The sequence below is a fragment of the Ictidomys tridecemlineatus genome, chromosome X (genome assembly GCF_052094955.1).
Source record: "Ictidomys tridecemlineatus isolate mIctTri1 chromosome X, mIctTri1.hap1, whole genome shotgun sequence".
Lineage (NCBI taxonomy): Eukaryota > Metazoa > Chordata > Mammalia > Rodentia > Sciuridae > Ictidomys > Ictidomys tridecemlineatus.
The window spans coordinates 93,095,705-93,115,164 of record NC_135493.1 but is presented as its reverse complement, the minus strand read 5'-3'; the positions used below and the strand labels follow the sequence as shown (position 1 = coordinate 93,115,164).

The 19,460-nt window shown below is 38.7% G+C and overlaps 1 protein-coding gene across 19 annotated transcripts in view; it reads right to left on the bottom strand.

Annotated features, from left to right (window-relative positions):
- The window catches only part of Cask (calcium/calmodulin dependent serine protein kinase), a 349,377-nt gene that overhangs the window by 9,283 nt on the left and 320,634 nt on the right, over nucleotides 1-19,460 (bottom strand). For 7 of the 19 annotated variants that reach the window (XM_078034941.1, XM_078034937.1, XM_078034943.1 and 4 more), the window contains 5 exons: nucleotides 17,700-17,815; nucleotides 9,393-9,473; nucleotides 9,205-9,285; nucleotides 6,440-6,642; nucleotides 4,926-5,045 (listed from right to left, as the gene is read on the bottom strand). In XM_078034941.1, coding sequence (XP_077891067.1) covers nucleotides 4,926-5,045; nucleotides 6,440-6,642; nucleotides 9,205-9,285; nucleotides 9,393-9,473; nucleotides 17,700-17,815 — 601 coding nt within the window. Of the gene's footprint in view, nucleotides 1-4,925; nucleotides 5,046-6,439; nucleotides 8,198-9,204; nucleotides 9,286-9,392; nucleotides 9,474-17,699; nucleotides 17,816-19,460 lie in introns of those variants that run through there. The other 12 variants (XM_078034944.1, XM_040275272.2, XM_021725571.3 and 9 more) reach the window with 4 other exon arrangements.

The following is a 19,460-nucleotide window of genomic DNA, read 5'->3' as shown; positions in this document are numbered from 1 at the left end:
AACTCTGGGATCCCCTTCAGTTCCCTTCCAAAGCATCCCAAACCTCTAATTGCAAAAGTTGCTAGTTTGCATAGATGAATTGCAAAGTTGCAGTCGGATGCAATGGGAGTTGATTCTGCTGTGGGATCATTGCTTTAGCTCCTCCCCTGGGAGGATGCTTTTGGAGGTTTATAAAGGCCCCTCCAAGGACAAAACCTAGCGTACCCATCCAGGAACCCAATCCACAAGTTAACTCATATGCATCAGGGGTAAATATCTTGCTGTTCTTTATACGAGAATTTAACATATCAATTTTGTTAGCTACATATTTTTATTTTTAAAATTATTATTAAATTTTTTTTTACGGTGCTGGAGATCGAACCCAGGGCCTCCCACATATCTTGCTTTTTAAATGGTCTCTAAATATGTGTGCTTTCCCTTATTCCTGTCACTCCATCTTTTGCCTGTTTCACTGTCATCACAATAGACTGGTTCTCTGTTTCCAGTTTTGCTGTTCTTCAACTATATTCCACTCTGCTACTAAAATGGTTTTTCTGAAATGCCAATCCCATTGTTCTATGCTTGAAACCCTTCAACAGCTCCCTTTTGGCCATAGGATTAAAAAAAAAAAAGTATACTCCTTAGCATGAAGATCAAATCCTTCCCTCACCAACTGGCCCATGCTTTAACCTCTTTGGCTTTCCTCTGCCCTCTCCTCAGAGGACTGGCCTTACTAAGCTGCTTTGAGTTCTAGAAAGGGTCAGACTCTGGCTTCCTGGTGTCTTTACTTACAACTCCCTCTGATTGGACCTCCCATCCACCTTCCCCCTTCTTCACTCTCCTCTTTGCTTGACTGAGTAATCCCTTCAGAACTCAGTCCCAATGTTCTTTTCTCTGGAAAGTTCTTTGTGAGCCCTGAGCCACTCATCTGTGCTATTAAAGCACCCACCACACTGGAAATATTAAGCTCTTGGGGACCTTGAGGGCAGGGACATGTCCTGTTCAACTGTTTCTTTCATGTCCAATATGACACCTGTCATAAACTGCCTTTAGGATCCAATTAAAAGGTCAAAACAAAAAATCTAATTTGTATTTGATTTCTCTTATCTTTTGAGGCAGGTTTGACCAGAGAGCATGCTGCTACATGTATGTAAGAGACAAATTTGATATGAAAAATTCTGACTTTCTCTTTGACTGTTAGCCCCACTTACACTGGGATACTACTTCTGAATTTTGGTCACATAATATCTACTGGTGGGTTAAGGGAAACTGGCATACTATCTTATTTGTCCATTAGAGTTCTTTAATTGTTAAAGTCACAGGTTCAGAGTCCCCTCTAAGAAAGTTCTTCAAAACTTGCACATGTTCACTTTTAAAAGAGGTAACTGGCAATTTCTTTGCTGATCTTTTGTGACCAAAGACCTTAGCAAGGAACAGTCATCATGAAAAAGCCATATGGAGCCAAACAGGAACCTTCTCTTAGAAATGTCCTTTTTGTCAATGTTATCTTGGGCCTCTTCTCCTTCTTTCCTGTGCTCCTGCATCAGATGAATACAGGCTCAACTGGAGCAGAAGGTTTTCTCATCACACACACATACTCACACATAGCCAGCCTTTGAGCAACTGAGATGGGGGAAACATCCTATTTGCTATATGCATAAACACATGAGGGTCATTCTGCATTTACTGTATGAAACCATCAATGAAGGCTACGTTCATCATATTGCCATGAGCCTTTTGTGTCAAGAATGTTTGGAATCTTGATTCCAAAAATAAATAAATAAATAAATAAATAAGTGTGTGTGTGTGTGTGTGTGTGTGTGTGTGTGTGTTTTACCCTGGTTGCCAGGAAGTTCAGAGCCAAATTTAATGTTTATCACAGTAATTACAGTAGCTCCTGTGGTTCACATATTTTCTTTCTCCTCTTTTTCATGGCTTTGATTTTCTATTTCTGTCCTATATTATTATATTTTCCAAAATTCTGAGGTGGCTCAAGTCCTGACTGTGATGTTCTTGTCTAGTGCGCATGATATCTTTAGCAGAGTCACCACACATTTCTTTGTTCCTGAAGGTCTCTGTCCCCATTCCATGCTCTATTTCTGTGTTTCAAGTGGGCAACATTTTGGATGCAGTTTCAGTCTGGATGAGGTTCAGAGTCACTTGAGGAACAGGAAATGGAACTCCTCACAAGGATTCTCCTCCCTCAGGCTCACTTAAAGACAAACTCTAAACCTTCAGCTCTGACTCATGAGGAGACACAGTCTCTCTCTGAATCCCAGAGGAATTCAGAGAGGAGAGAGAGAGAGAGAGAGAGAGAGAGAGAGAGAGAGAGAGAGAGAGAGAGAGAGAGAGAGAGAGAACATGCGCACACATGCTCTAGAAAGATCACTGAGAACACTGTATTCAAATAGTCAAAGTAATGTTAATTTAACAGTTACTTCTTTAGTTCTCTTTTGTGGAGTAAATTGATTTTATGTTCATCTATTGGTGGCTAAGAATTAATTTCAGGTTACCATCTTCAAGGACTACAAACTCATTTGACCCAAGTATGATGCAGATAGCTATAAGACTAATTGGGTTTGGAAAGTTAAAAAGTATACAAGGGCAAGCGGACAAATAATTTTCTACAAAAATCTAAGGAAGAGCACAGTGACCTCAGAGAGGAAAGCAATTGAACAAAATGGCCTCTGGTTCAGAACCTGGTTGCCAGGATGTTCAGAGCCAAATTTGTTTATCACAGTAACTGTAGTAGCTCCCGTGGTTCTCATATTGGCTTCCTCTTCTTTTTCATGGCTTTGATTTTCTATTTCTGTATTGTGATTTTCTATTTCCTATATTTTTGTATTTTCTAATTATTATAACTATGTATTTTCCAATTATTGTATTTATTATATTTAAATCATTCTATTTTCTAATTACTGTATTTTTAAAATTTCTATCCTATCTTATTATATTTCCAAAATTTTAAGATGCCTCCAAACCCAGCTATGATGTTTTGTGTATAAGGTCTTATATCTTTGGCAAAGTCACCTTGTTCCTGAAAGTCCCTGTCCCCATACCTTATTTATTTATTTATGTATGCCATACTAGGGACTGAACCCTGGGCCTTGTGCATGCGAGGCAAGTACTTTTCCACTGAGCTACATCCTCAGCTCCTAGAAGCTTCCTCTTGACAACAACCTTTCCCTCTGTAGGCAAAAGCAAAAGCCCAAATATTCTGCTACTGTTAACTTTTAACACTCTAAACAGATAAATCAGAGTAAGGTTAAATTCTAAAACCATTGCATTAATCTTTCATCACACATTGGAGAAATTACAGTTTCAGCTTTAGGGACAGAGATTACTGAGTCCTAACTTTATTTTCATAAGAAAGAAATCTTATATTTTTTTCCTCAGGTTTTATTGCCTTCTACATTTTTCGAAATGTTTTAAAAACATTTGGTGGACCATCCTGAAGATTCCTAGGGAGGAGGTTGGGATTTATTACACACAAAACAAAACCAATAACAGTTTAAGTTCAAACCACTTTCAATCTGCTATAAACCTTGGTTCGAGTTACTTTTACATTAAGCCTCGATTTCTTCCATTATGGAAATAGACACTGATTTCTATTTCATAGGATTCCAAAGATTAGGTAAGGAGTAATAATGCTTAATGAAATATAAAACATTATAACAATACAATCTATTATTTTAAAAGAAGCCAGGTTACTATTTTTTGTAGCTCAATGTCTTTACCATTGTTGCCTAGGTTTAGAGTTGGACCACAACATTTAATCATATAGTACTATTACACATGTGTTCCATTTGGCTTTAGTTGCCTAAAATAAATTAAGATGGCCCCAAAGCATCAGACCTGCACTCAATGAGCTGAACACTAGCATTAGGTGGTCTTTCTATGGCCCATATGTGGTAGAAATGGCCTCAGCTGTTGTGGATGTGAGATTTTTTTTTTAAAAAAAGCCACAATTTACTTTCCCTGTTAAGGACAGTTTCTGATGTACATGGAGGAAGGAATTTCATCCTCACCAGTTTGTCTTCTTAATTATATTTTTAGCTTCTGGCACAGTGCTTGGCATATATGGGCTTGATAGAAGTTTGTTAAATCAAACTGTGAGATACAGTAGTGGGGTTAATCTAACAAGCTAGGGCAGGAAAGGGGCTAGGAGAAAAATGTCATAAGGTCCCAAGGGGAAAGTCTCCCTGAAGCATCAAGGCTCTGTCTGAACGTAGGTTATTCATGGCCAGTGGCATCCCCAAAGCAGGATAAGGACCCTTCCCAGACCTAAGGAGAGTAGGCTGAGGGCAGAGAGGCCTGAGGGTGAAGTCCCATTGGCACAGACTCTGCGGGTACCCCATGGTGTACACATGGTCTCAAGTGTGAGACCTGGGCTGAGAATGAGTCTAGACTGGGCAGAAGAGCCTGGTACCAGAGTGGTCAACCAGCCCAATGAGACGAGCAGGCCCTGGGGCTACTGGCCCAAAGAGGCTCAGGCAGAGACCAGGATGCCCATGGCCTGCCTTCAGGGGTCAGTGGACTTGAGAGATCACAGTTCTGATAGGTGGGGACACAGGAAGCAGGAGAAGAGAGTGCAGGTGAGCCCATCCAGCAGTCAGGGAGCAGGGGGACAGTGTGCCCAGCTGGGGCAAGGAGGTGCTCCAGGGCCAAGTGCAATGGGTTAAAGGAACTGCTGTGGATGTCCTGATGAGGCCGAGAGAAGGGTCTCCCACTCAGCAGTGCAGAGCAATGCATGGCTGTGCAAGGACCAAGGGACAGGGAGAGCTGGACACTATGGGTGGAGCAGCAGCGGCAGCAGCGGTGGTGGCGGCGATGATAGCAGCGGCAGCAGCAGCAGGTAAGGCAGAAAGCCCTTGAAAGTGGACTTAGGTAATGCAGAGGGGGTCTGAGGAGCCCTGCAGCCAGCATACTGCTAGAGACATTACTACCAGCAGAAAACGACGTTCAGGTGAAGACCAGTGTGGAACCCAAGGAGAGGATGTCGAAGACCAGGACCAGGATTGAGACCTTGCCTCTAGCCACCCCTGGCCAGAAGATTTTTCCAATCCCTAGTAAGGAGGGATTAGTAGTTAAACAAAAATCAATCTGCGTTACACATCATCATATTTAGTTCTATATAGGTCCAAGTTAATTGTCAAGTCAACTACAGTGTCTGCACTATTGTTGCTCTCCTCCCTAGCCCCCGAACCAGATCCTTTCATGGTTTCCAAAGTTCCAAGTTCAAGAACCCATCAAGTGCTATCAAATGGAAACAGATGAACCCAATGGCCACAAGTCAGAATCTTGGTGTCCAGAAACTGAGCAGTCAGGTCCCAGGTCACACAGATCCTGCTGTGCAGTTTCTGTCCTCACTTTGGGGATGGCTGGGGGACCAAGTCTTATGCTGTGACCCTTGAACAGGGATTTGCCCTGCCTAGGATGGCCATCTAAGCCTCCTGATGAAATACAAGGGAAGCCTACTACAGGGGAGCTGACCCTTCATTTTGGTGGTTAGTGGACTGATTCTAGGTGATAAGGGATTTAGGGTACAGAATGGCCTTTAAAATGGCAGATCTGGGAGTCACAAGGGAACCCACAGCCTCTCCTGTAACCTCCCCTAATGTCTATAATTCCCAAATCCTTCCTTCTGTGCTTCAAGTCCATTTCTGCTTGGATTATACTCAGACATGAAAAAATAGCTTGTCAGCATTTTTTTAGGTGCTGAAGATGGAACCCAGGGCCTCACACATGCTAAACCCACACTCTCACCCTACCACTAAGCAACACCCTCATCCCCTTTGATGTCAAGCCTTTTCTTTCAAGTTTCCTAATTCCAATTGCTTTTTGCAAAAAACATATTTACAAATCATTTAATCATCTCCACATCCAACTTCCCTTTGAGTCCTTTCCAAGTTGTCTATATCTGACCTAGTTTTAGCTCAGGGTCAGGCAGCATCCTCTTGTGAGGAGACTGGAGAGGCAGAGAACCACCCCTGCTCTCCATCCCTGTTCCATCTTGACATCTGACATCTGGGGTCACTCATGCTTGTTTTCAGAAAGCTAGCACTGTGTTTCATAACCAGGCCCCAGGATCAGTTTCTTGCTGATGATTAACATAAGATGCTGGCGGGTGCTCTGATGGTTCAGCGTAGCTGTACCAAGGCTGTTGTGATAACAAAGTACCAGAGTTTCACCCTGAGGTCAAATTATAGTAGAATTTCTGTAGAAGTTCTGAGTATAACAAATCTCATTGGAGAATAATCTGCTTCCTAAATACATGCCCAGTGATCGGCCAGTCTGCATTCTAGACTGTTAACCCATAAAATCTTGATTATTGACACTTTCCTGAAGCTTATGAGATTATTATGCAACCCATGAATCTCAGATGGCATCTTTTGATTTCAGAATCTGAACTTATCAGCATGCAGGCAGGATGGAGGGGTTCAGGGTGGCTGGGCCTTACCTGAGGCTCCACATCCAGAATTGCAATCAGCCCCTGCTCGTGGATCTTACGAATGGTCTCCAGTTTTGTCCCATACATTGCGTCCTCGTGGCTGCCATACTCCAAGTATTCATTGTTTGAGATGTCTTGCATCATTTGGTCATGAGATACAAAGTAATAATTCTTTCCATTTTCTTCATCTTTCTTTGGAGGTCTGGTTGTATCTGCAAAGTCCCATGTCACGAGAGGTTTAAAGGCTGAGCTGATCAACTTATGTTCCTAATGGGCCCACCCAGACTACTACTACTCTTTTTAAAAATTGTGGATTCTTTAGAGTATGTCCCACATACCCTGTTCCCATCCTAGCAGCTAGAAGAAAACTCTAGAATCCATTTTTATATGTGTATAACTGTGCCATTTAGTTATTTGGTTTGGGGAATACTTCAGTATTTACAGATATATTTCACTCCTTCATGGACCACCACAGGAAAAAGATATGAAATGATCCAAGATTAACTCACTCACTATATATATGTCTCAGTGTATTTGGGCCTTGATCAGGAGGAAGAAAGAAGATTTAAAAAAGGAAATACCAAATATGGTTATTTAAATTTAAACAAATTACAAATAAAAATTTAGTTCCTCAGTTTTACAAGCCATGATTCCAAGGTTTAACTGGCACAGGAGGTTAATGGCTGCTGTGCTGGACAATACAGAGATTGAATACTATCATTATCATTGACAGTTAGTGAGGTGTAACCATAATTATCATATAAAGACCTAAACTAGGAGGTGGCAAACTGGCTCATGGGCCCAAAATGGTCTGCAGTCTTCAGGTTTTACTGGGACACAGCCATGCATGTTTGTTCACATTTTTGTCTATGGCTCTTTTTATGCTGCCACGGCAGAGCTGAGTAGTTGTGACACAGACTGTGTGGCCTTCAAAGTCTCAAATGTTGACTACCTGGTCCTTTACAGAAAAGATTTGCCAAAGTCTGACCTAAGTGGGTATATACTAAAGTCTAAACCAATATGCAAAACTCGCTTCAGGAAATGTTTTTCTAGATGAGCAAGGAATATTGGTTTAAATCTTTTTCTCCCTTTCCTTCCTCTCTCCTACCTTCTTCCTTGCTTCCTACCCTCCTTAAGCAAAGACAAATTTATACTACTCTTTGCTGGCACATGGGCTCAAGCCAGTGGGGAATTTCTTCTTTCCCTTAGAAGTGCCAAGTGTCATGAACTTCAAACTGTAGACAATCAGAGAAAAATCCTTTCTCTAGCCACATCAAAAGCTCAAGAAGTGGCATAATATATTGATGATATACTATCTTCAACTGATAACTATCTTCAGTTATCTCAGTAGTTAAATGTATGCTGTATACATTTTATTTATTTTTTCCAGATTTTTTTTATTGGTGCATTATCATTACATGGGGTCAAATATTTCAGAGATTAGACATGATTGACATCAGCAAAAGTAAGGTTTAAAGTCCAGCTAGCTAACTGGCCATTTAATAACATGGAAGTTCAATTGTTATGTGCTCAAGAGCAAACCAAATGTTAGCCAAGCTTGTTGTCCTCAAGATCTAGATATAAGAAGGATTAAAAGAACATTCCAAAGTATTTGATCAGAAAACCCCAGTAGCACCAATTGCAACGATACTTGATAAACTTGTCTTGGGTAAATCAGAGCCATCTTGTGAAGCCTCCTGGCTCACTCAGGTGTACAGATTGAGTAAGTGGTGTGGACTGTGTGCTTCAGGATGGCATCCCAGGGCCCTGCAGGAAGGAGCCAGTCAGGACATTTTCTCCAGTTGCTCTTACAAATCATTCTCCTTAAGCTCTTCCCACCCTGAACAAAACTGTAACTGCTAGAAAGCTTAAGGGATTAAAATTTGAAACTTTAGAATACAGATGATAATAAGATGGCTGCTACTTATCCACCATCCGCTAAGTGCTTCATACACATGTTCTCAAATCTTCTTTACAACCCTGGGATTATTTTATTTTATAGTTCACATAATGAAGAGGGCAAAAGGTTAAGAATAAAATATAGGAAGGTAAGGGGGTTATTAGAAATCTTAAAATTTTCAAATTCTTTATAGTAAACAATTGATAGCACATTGACTGGGTTTTTAAACTGATAAGAAGAAGACGGGCGTGTTGGTGCACACGTGTAATTTCATAGCTTCTTGGGAGGTTGAGGCAGGAGTGAATCACAAGTTCATGGCCAGCCTCAGCAATTTAGTGAGGCCCTAGGCATCTTAGATGCTGTCTCAAAATAAAAAATAAAAATGGCTGGGAATGCAGCTCAATGGCAAAGCAATCCCCAGTGAGAGAGAGAGAGAGAGAGAGAGAGAGAGAGAGAGAGAGAGAGAGAGAGAGACTGTTGCATTACAGAAAAGTATATAACTATTAAAACTTATTTTTCTGAAGAATAACTAATCTAGGCAATGTTTTAGGCATACTGTTGGAAAAATTAAATTATAAACAAAATGAATGAACTTAATGTTATTTAAAATCCCACAAACATAGCACACACACACAATACATATATTCATACTAAAAGAAGCCTAGGAGGGTATACAACAAAATATTTATAGAACTTATTATTGGGAGAGTGAAGTTGGGATTATTAACTCATTTTCTTCTTTGTCCTCTTTTGGGTTTTTATAAATTTCCTACAATGAACAGCTATTACTTATATAATCAGAAAAAATATGTAAATTACCATGTTGAAAATTAATAAGAAAAACATAATTAAAAGATATTGAGACGTTGCTTACGTGGAATAGGGTATGCAAACCGGTCCGGGTGCTTTGTGATGAGGGTGTTTTTTATGTGTCTTCTCCCAACACCATGTGCACCTATGGCATTTTTTGGAAAAAAAAAGTTAAAATTGACAACTGTTAATAATATTTACAAAATGTTTTTAAGGTGAGAATAAGTAAGACACTTTTATAGCCAAACTTACCTAATAAGACTAGTGTTTTCCTTTTGAATGCTGGCAGTTTTACTACTTCTTCATATGTGACAAGATCTAATTGATCAAACACTAAAATGCAAAGATTTAGAAGAAAGGTCAATTTATGGAATGAATATTTCAAGTACGTAAATTGTAATTTTACTGGCAAAAACCAAGTTACATTAAAAGTGTCTTAAAATATGAATTCAATTTATGGTATGTGCTTTACATGTGATTGAAGTCGTATAGCATTTAGGAGAGAAATTTTCATTTTAAGCCCATGAAAATGCACTTTAGAAACAGGGGCAAAGATATGTTGAGTACATGCATAAAAGTCCAATTCGAAAGGATACTGCATATTTTCTCCCATGCAGTATCTAGCAAATCATATGAATTCATTCAAAATCACATGCTGTTCATATTTTTACAATTTAAGAAATCAGCAATACTAAAAAGAAAAAGTCTATGGACAGTGACCAACATGAACAGAGCATGAATGCAGCTAAAGTCAACCAAGAGAGGGGCCAGCTAGATCATTTCTAGAGAGAAATGGATGAGAAATGCATGGCCATTGGTCTTGAACTTCATGGTTCTTTCTTTCAAATTGATGAAGGTGGCATGCTAGATTCTTTCAAAGTCAAGTTCTGTAATTATTGTCACAAGCTTTTAAATGAGCATCTTGCGAGTTCTATTGTAACCCAGATATCCATTCGATGGAAAATCTCAGGTACCTAAGTAGGAGAACATGCTTTCCTGGCCCTGAAACCATGTCACTCATCACCTTGGGCAGTTGTGTGTGATAATCAGGATGGACAGGATGGCAAGAATAGTAAAGGAGAATCTGAACTCAGAAACTTTTGCAAAAGGAGAGTTCTCTGATTATTACAGACCAAGAAGAAATAGTTTAAAAATACTTCTCTGACACCTGCCTGTTAACAACACAAGAAGGATTTTAAGCAACACGTGAAAGTGTTCTGAGCAAATGACCATTCCTGTTGAAGTTCAACATGGTCAGTTTCTCACACAAATTTGAAAATTCTCACAAGAAGGCTAAAATCATCTGTCTGTTTCCTGCAGTTTTTTTTTACATGATCATATCCAAATATTGTCAGGTACACACTAAATCTTCCTCTTAAAAGAGTAACGAATTAGCCCTGGATTTTATTTATTATTATTATTATTATTATTATTTTTGGTATTGATTGAACCCAGGGGCGCTTTATCACTGAGCCACATCCCCAGCCCTTTTAATTTTGAAACAGGGTCTCGTTAAGTTGCTTAGGGCCTCTGTAAGTTGCCAAGGCTGGCTTTGAACTTATGATCCTCCTGCCTCTGTCTCCTGAGCCACTGGGGTTACAGGCATGTGCCACCATGCCCAGTTTCTAGCCCTGGATTTTAGAGGGGTTGAAGTAAATTTAATAAAATCGATTTCACATTGCCATAAAGGGATCTGGGATGCTTAGGTTCATCATTAAGAAGGTATCTGCTCCCTGAAACAATGTGGCTAAATGATTATATCAGCTCAGTAGCAAAGAACCTCACAATGCAAAATAAGACCCTGGAATGCAATAGATCAGAAACAAACAAATGAACAAAAAGCATGATTCTCAAAATATATATAAAAAGAAATATGTTAATAAAGCATTAATGCATATTAATGGGTACTTGTGCATTTGTTTTTGTTCCATAACTGGATTTCATAAAGGTTGACTGCAAATCTTTAGAGCATATTCCCTAGCAGCAGCTAAAAACGACGACATGTTTTCTGTGTTTGAAATGGCACGTTCCCAAAATTAAAATGAACATGAGGCTCTCTGTGGCAGAGCTAGCTAGTAATGCTGCAGTGGTAATGGAGTGATGAGAGCTACAAAATGAAAGCAGGAGTGCTTATGGCATCATTTTGTGTACCTATTGTCTGCTGAGTAATATTTCCATCAAGAAAAAGCATGCTTGTGGAACAAGTACATCAACTGGCTGATTTATTTATTTATTTAGGTACTGTGGATTGAGCCCAGGGACACTTAACCACTGGCTATATCCCCAGCCCTTTTTATTTTTTATTTCGAGACAGGGTCTTGCTGAGTTGCATAGGGCCTTGCTAAGTTGCTGAGAGTGGCTTTGAACTTGCAATCCTCCTGCCTCAGCCTCCCAAGCTGCTGGGACGACAGGCATGTGCCACCATGCCCAGCTGATATGTTTTAGTGTGTAAAAAGAATCAAATCTCTCATGAAAGATCAAGATGATGATGACACAAGCATTCTGAATGGTAAACACATCCCCTCCCTCTACAGAGCCCTGACTCTGGTCCTACTGGATTAAGATGTCAGTTTTTAAAAACACGCAAGAATGTGTTAGATATCAACAATCAACACCACGAAATGAACAGATAGGTTAAACATCAGCATCTTAACCATGAATGAGTAACATGAAGGGGTTACTTTGCTCTAAATGAAATCATCACGTGGTCATAGGGTTGCAAAGCAATAAGAAAGGATATTGAAACGTAAGAGATACAAGGAATATTAGGAGCGTACTTAAAGATTGAACTTTTAAAGGTTTTAAGTTGCTTGTTGATTGAAAAAAAAATGAAACCACCAAAAACACAGAGGCATAGTCATTCAACAGGTTACTTACATGCACAGAGGCCATTGGGAGTGAGACAGCATGAAAAATGTACAGGGGTCATTGAAATATGGCTTTTCATATATTAGTAAAATAAAAGTATAATATGCACAAAATAAACTTTATCATGCAATATTCTAAACACAAGGCAAATCAGTCACATTAAGAAACAAACTCATTTTAATAAAAATTTAATCATATCCTTATATAAAAGCCAGTGGATTTCACATACTAGCATCTGGGGTTGAAATTTTACATGGGAATTTACAAGACACTCTTTTTAGAGAGCGTAGGTGTGGAAGTCTTTTGTTTTTCGTTTTGCACCTTCCTGTACTGTTTGCAATTTCTAATCATGCGTGCCTATTACTATTATTATTAATTCTTGCCAGCTCTAGGGATGGAACCCTAGCACATGCTAGGCAAGTGCTCTACCACTGAGCTGCAGTGGTAATGGAGTGATGAGAGCTGCAAAATGAAAGCAGGAGTGCTTATGGCAATATTTTTTATACCTATTGTCTGCTGAGTAATATTTCCATCATCATCATTATTATTATTTTTAATACTTTCAGTATTAAAAATAATGCACTAGGGTGGCAAGGCCAGAGGCCACTATTTTGTCTTTAGAGTTCTATGTACTCAAGAAAACAAAAAGCATAAAAGTAAAGTACTTTTACTTTTAAAAGTAAACAGTAGTAATTTGTAGCACTAAGCATAATTTAAACATGCTTATGAATGGTATTGTAGAGATGCTCTCAGTTCATATGTATGTATATAATAGTATATTTTAGGATATTCAAATATCACTGGCTCAGGGATCTGTCACTTAAAAATGAATGAATGAGGGCTTTCTTCCTTCCTTCCTTTGTACTAGTGATTGAACCCAGGGACACTCTACCATTAAGCTATATCCTCGGCCCCTTTTAGTGCTTATTTTGCAACAGGGTCTCCCTAATTTGCTGAGGCTGGCCTTGAAGTTGTGATCTTTGTGCCTTAGCCTCCAGAGTTGCTGAGATTACAGGTGCAAGCTACTGTACTTGACGTGAAGGCTTTGTAATTTTAAAAAGAGTTCACATTAGTAACTTGATCCAAAATTTACTTCTGGAAGTTTTAAGGGTGGGAATCTCAATGCCTCAAGAGTGCAATTCTAGCAGCACAACAATGCTTTTTGCACCGAATGTATGTGGCTAAAAATCTTTATGTGTTGCAGAAAATGTATTTGCTATAAACACTACACATACCATAATCAAATTTTTTTCCCAAGGATTCAGAAATACTTTCTGGCATAGTTTGCTTATATTTCTCTGATTTCCTGGTAGGTTACTCAACATTCCAGACACTTCTTTTAAGTTTCTGGTAATTACTTTCCAGTTGAATCTTTTCCATTAAAAAAAGCTGTTAGCATTGAATCCTTGTCTCAGTTTGAAAAGCTGCAGATATCTTCAAAGACTATACAAATCTCCAGTTAAAAAAGGGCATTGCATACTGGTCGCATCAGGCCATGGAGTGTACACTCGAATGCCTGCAGTGGCCAGGAAACTAATGTGGTTAAATGAAGTGGGCCAGACACAAAAACAGGGGATTGTGGGGTTGGTGGGCGCTGGAGAGTAAGTGTCCATCCAAAAGGGCCATTGACGGCCCAGAGTCCTTAAGAAAGGAAGTAGCTCACTGTTCTGCATTCCAAGGGAAGTCTAAATCCAGAGTTTTATATTGAATAATCTGACTTTCAAATGTGATAACTTATAAAATTGTTTTAAACACTGTGTGTGAGAGACAAAACTTATTTATGGGTTCAAATTGACTAACAAATAGGCTGCCACTTTATGATGTGAGATGTAGGCCACACAGATGAGCAGAATTTGGCTTTAACTAAATAGTAGAATTTCCTAGTGACAGAAATGGAAATAATTCTGGTATTATTGTTTCCATAAGTTTTATCTACTGACTGAATCCTTTATTTTTACCACAGATATAAACAATTTCAAAATTTGATGATAAGGTTTGGCTCTTGCTGTCGATATATGATCAATTCTCAAACATGCGGATTATGAAACAAAACATACTGCTCTTATTTGCTAAGTACTACAGGAAGAACAAAGGGCATATTGTGTTTCATTCAATTTCTGAAAAAGCCAGAAAAATCCTCTGCAAATATAGTTTGATGTGTGCCCATGAGCCCATCTGGCTCGTTTTCAGTATGAAAGATTATGATATTTCCAATTTTTTGATGTTTCTATGTATCTGCCTTACTAATGGAGGTCAATAGTATTTGCTTCTCACTCTTTTAGGGCAATTCTGTATGTTAGGATGAAATTTCATTATGGCTAAAAACAGAAGAGCTGATAAGATGCCCAAATTCCCTTCCTGACAATCTGATCTCTTGTAGAGTAATAGCAATCCCTCAGGAAATGGAAGAGTTGGTTGGTGAAGCAGAAGAAATCTAAAGAACTGGTAACAGAAAGAAACGCTAGGCTTTGTCAGGCAGAATAATCCAGAAAGTGCAGGAAAATAGCTGACCATTTCTCCTGACCAGAGAAACTGAAAGGAGAGCTTGACAGATTATTTTGCAGGTGAGAGAACCCTAACAATGATATTCTGACTAGAGAATCACAGATAAACCTAAACACAAAGAAACTTTTTTCCCCCCTTGGTCTACATTTTATTGGCACTTATAGGTCAATTATCATTTCATATTAGAGGTGAAAGCAGTAATATGTCATAGTTTAGCAAAAAGCTTACACAGGTCTAGCTTCTGTGACACTCAGAGAGATTTCTCAGGCTGCTAGAGGACAGTAGATCACAATATAAGAACAAATGCTCTAAATGGTTCAGAAGGCAAAAAATAATCCCCCTTCCCGTACTGATTTCTATGCCATTAGAGAAAAGTATTGTTTAAGGAGCTCTGCAAGAACCTTCTAAGGAGCTCAGACTTCATTTCCCAAGAGGGTTCACATGCAGAGAAAAGTACTGACAGGCAGAACACTCACTTAAGCAAGGGATTGATTCGACTTTGATGCTCAGAAGAGATCCTTAGTTAGGAAAACACTGAAGATAACATATAAGTGGTTGAAGTAGGTCCCCATCCCTACTTGCCCTCGCTTTATCTTCATTTTGAGTTTCCAAGAACTTAGATAGGTCAATGGTTTGGGACAGATGTAAAGACAGAGGAAAAACCACTTCTGTTCTACCCATTAGGCTCCTGCCTTCTGTATCAAGGGTGAAATCTTTCAACCTTGAGAAGCAATGATCTATCAGAGAGCCAAAACCTGCTGTGGGATAGAGTACTAAGCTTCCTTAAATGATACCCATCTGGCGGGCCACGTGGTGAAAGAACACTGAATTTGAGAATTAGAAAAAGATTGTCTTGATTGATTAGCTGAATTCCCTTGTTTGTTTTTTGGTACTGGGGAATGAACCTGGAGGGGCGTTCAACCACTGAGCCACATCCCCAGCCATTTTTTTTTTTGTAGTTGAACACAATACTTTAAAAAAATATATTTATTTTTTTTTTACGTGGTGCTGAGGATTGAACCCAGAGCCTCGTATGTGCTAGGCTAGTGCTCTACTGCTGAGACACAACCCCAGCCCCCACCCCAGCCATTTTTTAAAAAAAATATCTTATCTAGAGACAGGGTCTCACTGAATTGCGGAGGCTGGCCTTGAACTCCTGATCCTCCTGCCTCAGCCTCCCCAGCTGCTGGGATTATAAGCATAAGTGATTTGCCTGAGTCCCATGGTTACTCAGGTGTGCTGATTTCTGGTCCTAGCTCAGGCTGCCTATTAAGCTTACAGATGTATTTGGAGGACCAGTGTGCTCCATCCGTTAGGAATCAGAGAACTAAGACAACAAGAAGAGACTAGTGATGTCCCGGTGCTCAAAGAACAGAAAAAGTGAACCACAGAAAATACTGGCTGCCAGATTGGATGCTGATTCTCTGGCAAAATTCTTTAATGCATGATTGATTGGGTTAATTCTTTATCATCATTTAGAAAGATCTAGTTTTTCAATGGACTTGCTTATTTTTCCTCATAGCTGAATTAAAGAATATTGGCAAATTGAACACTCATGTCTATGGGCCCTCCATTAGTACAGTATAAAAACTAATAATGCACTGACAGCCTTAACCAGCCATTTCTTTGTTGTTTTCTAGGTTTAAATTAATTTCAATGCCATCTATGTCTATGTGTCATTTAATATTGTAAATTTTTCAAATTAAGATAATTTTTTTGAGTATTTTAGATAATGTCAGTATGTTTTCCTGTGAGCCTGTTAGATTGTGCTACTGGTAGAAGCTGGCAGAAATAAAAACAACTAAGGACACTTGGCAAAAAACTGCTGACATCTTAGGTTGAGCAACACTCTGCTGATACTGCATTGCATTTTTTCAAAGCACACTACTTGAGAATTTGCAATTAATAGTGGCTAGACTTCATTTAACTAGTCTGCTTTAAGTATTTCTTCTCTTTATAAAACAAAACAAAAAGTCATTATGAGAGGAGTGCTCTGTAGTAGTATATAATCAGAAATAAAAGATACATTTTATCAGAAATAAAAATGTGGTACAATGTAATTAATCCGGAAAGAAGGACTTCCCATATAACACTACCATTTGAACTTAAAACTATGTGGCCACTCACATTCATATTGTACCATACAGCATTTCAAAATGTTTATTTTAATTTCTGATTCAGAAATGAAAATTGAGAATTCTTAAATATTTTTTCCTAGTGAATGTCAGAACATTCTACAGAGAAAGAAGCTTTTCATATTTGTCCAATTAATTATATTATGTTGTTGGATTGAGTATGTGTGTTTGGATTCGCTTGATGTTTTTGGGTCACATTTGATTTTTGGAGTTCTTTCTGAAACCTTGGGAACCCATCTAATGCCAGTGTCAGGGCTCTTAATTCCTCAGAAAAAGTTCCTTACAAAAGGAGTCATTTTAAGGAATCACTGAAAATAACTGTATCATTATGTATTTTCTTTTCGCTTAAGCTACATCCTACGAGTCTTCTGGGAATTCTCTTGCAATAACAGATCATGCTTTCTTGGTATTCATTTCAGTTTTTAACAAAACAAGTGAACATTTTGACTTACGTTGCACACAAGCTTCCATATAGACAAACAAACTATGAAGGGAAGGCCAAGATAAAATGTCTTTGATTTTTTGGGAGCTTGGAAATGCCATGAAGGAGAAGACTACTCACAGAAACGGACTAAACCAAGTTAGTACCTATGCCATCTGCACCCTTTCAAACCAAGCACCGAACCTTTTGCAGCACAGCTTGTGCATGCACCTTTGCCCTTAGATATCTGTCATGGGGCCATGTCCAAGCACCAGGGAGGAACCCAAGAGGGAGGGTTATCTGCTCAAGGCCAAGGGAGGTAAGAATCCTGGGGTCTTGGCAAACTCTCAGGCTCTCATTTCTCAGGGGAGGACTTAACTTGTTGACATCCCTGAATACAGTATTTCCCAATAGCATTTCTATCCAATAAAGTACAACTTTGTAAAATATATTGTTAATCACCAATATATTAATCGGAGGCAGAGTTTTCTTCATGGTTTTGCAAGTTGGTGACAGTCTCACAGGGTGGAATGTTTTGGATAAACTCTGAAGACCAAATGGAAATGTTACATCTACATTGGTCTTGGAGATGTTTAACCCAGCCTCAGGAACCGATGTACTTTTCCCTACCTGCATTGTGCTTTGCCAAATATTTATCTTTGTACTGCTTCTTTTTCTTGCCAAACCAAGTACAGCTGGCCTGCTGCTCCTGTTTGGTCTTCTCCATTGCAATGCAAGCTACTCGCCTAGTACACAAAGGAGGGGGAAAAAACCCACCAAAATTAATGTATACATTAATATATATTAATGTATAAAAGAGAAAGATGATTCATTTGAAGAGTTTACATGAAAAAGCATGAACACACTCATTGCAGTCTTTCAAATCACTCACAAAAGACTGCTTTTTGGTTTGCATGATGATTCCTTAGAAATGTTTAAACAGCATAGGCTTATGTTAAAATGGCATTGCATTTCTTGAACATACATCACTGATAACACAGATCAGAAACTTAAACTTGAATGATCATGGGATTTTGAGTAGAGACAGGCCTCTTTTGAACCCTGGCTTTGCCACTCATTAGCTGGTTTTGAGTACTTAGTGTTAGGCACTTTTCTAGGAATTTTACATATATTAACTCAATCTTTCTAATGACAAACAGAATCGTGTCACCATTCTACAGATGAAGAGATATTGAAGGATTGAGAGGCTAAGCAATTTGCCCGAAATACACAGCTAGATTGTAACTTTACTTCACATCCTGACAAAGTAGGGAGAGTCTGGCACCCAAGCCCATGACCTCAGCCAGAACATTCTATCAGTAAGGTCTTTAATCTCTTGGAGTCTCTCAGAGGCTGTTATAAAGAATTAGAAGACAAAAGGTAAATGTGCCTACCTCAGTGCCAGGCACACAGTAGATATTTAGTAAATAGTATTACTACTACATGACAATTCTTTTTTCTTTTTGCAGTACTGGGGACTGAACCTAGGAGTGCTGTACCACTGATCTACATCCCCAGACCCTTTTATTTTTTATTTTAAGACAGGGTCTGGCTAAGATGCTTAGGGCCTTGCTAAGTTGCTGATGCTGGCTTTTAAACTTGTGATCCTCCTGCCTCAGTCTCCCAAGTGAAGTCCCTGGGATTACAGGTATGCATAATTGAGCCCAGCCTGCATGACCAGGCTTAGTCCAAGATAGAAAAAAAAAGTGTTATAATTAAGTTGTTATAATTATAAGCAGAAAATTATAATTTTGGTTTACTTGATTATAGTATGCAGCATTGGTAACATAGGCAGAGATGTTAAAAAATTGCTCTCTTAGGTTTAGTCTATGCAGATACTTGCCTTTTTTTTTTTTTAGGATGTTGCCATAGATTTTACTCTCTTAATGATTTTACTTATGGATCAATCAGGAGTCCCTGAATGAGTTATATATAAGGAAAATCCAAAATCACTATCAGAATGCCATATGGTACTATTGTAAATGTGATGTTATTTTCCAGTTGGGTTGTACTGATATACACTCCCACCAGCAGTGTATGAGAGTTCCTACTGTTCTACTTCCTTGGAAACATTTGGTATTATTAGTCTTTAATTCTATCATCATGGTGGATAAGCAATATAATACCACTGTGTTTTAGTTTACATTTATCTGATTAGTAACGAGACTGAGCACCCCTGGATTTCTTCTTTTGTAAAGTGTCTGCTTAAATGTCTTGATTATTTTCCTGATTTGGATATTATACCTTTGTTAGTTCTACGCATTGCAGATACCTTCTTCTACTCTATGGATTGCTTCTTTATTTTTTTATGGTATCTTCTAATGAACACATATTATTAGCTTTAATTTAGTTAAATGTATCAATCTTTCCTTTAATGAGAAGTATTTTTGA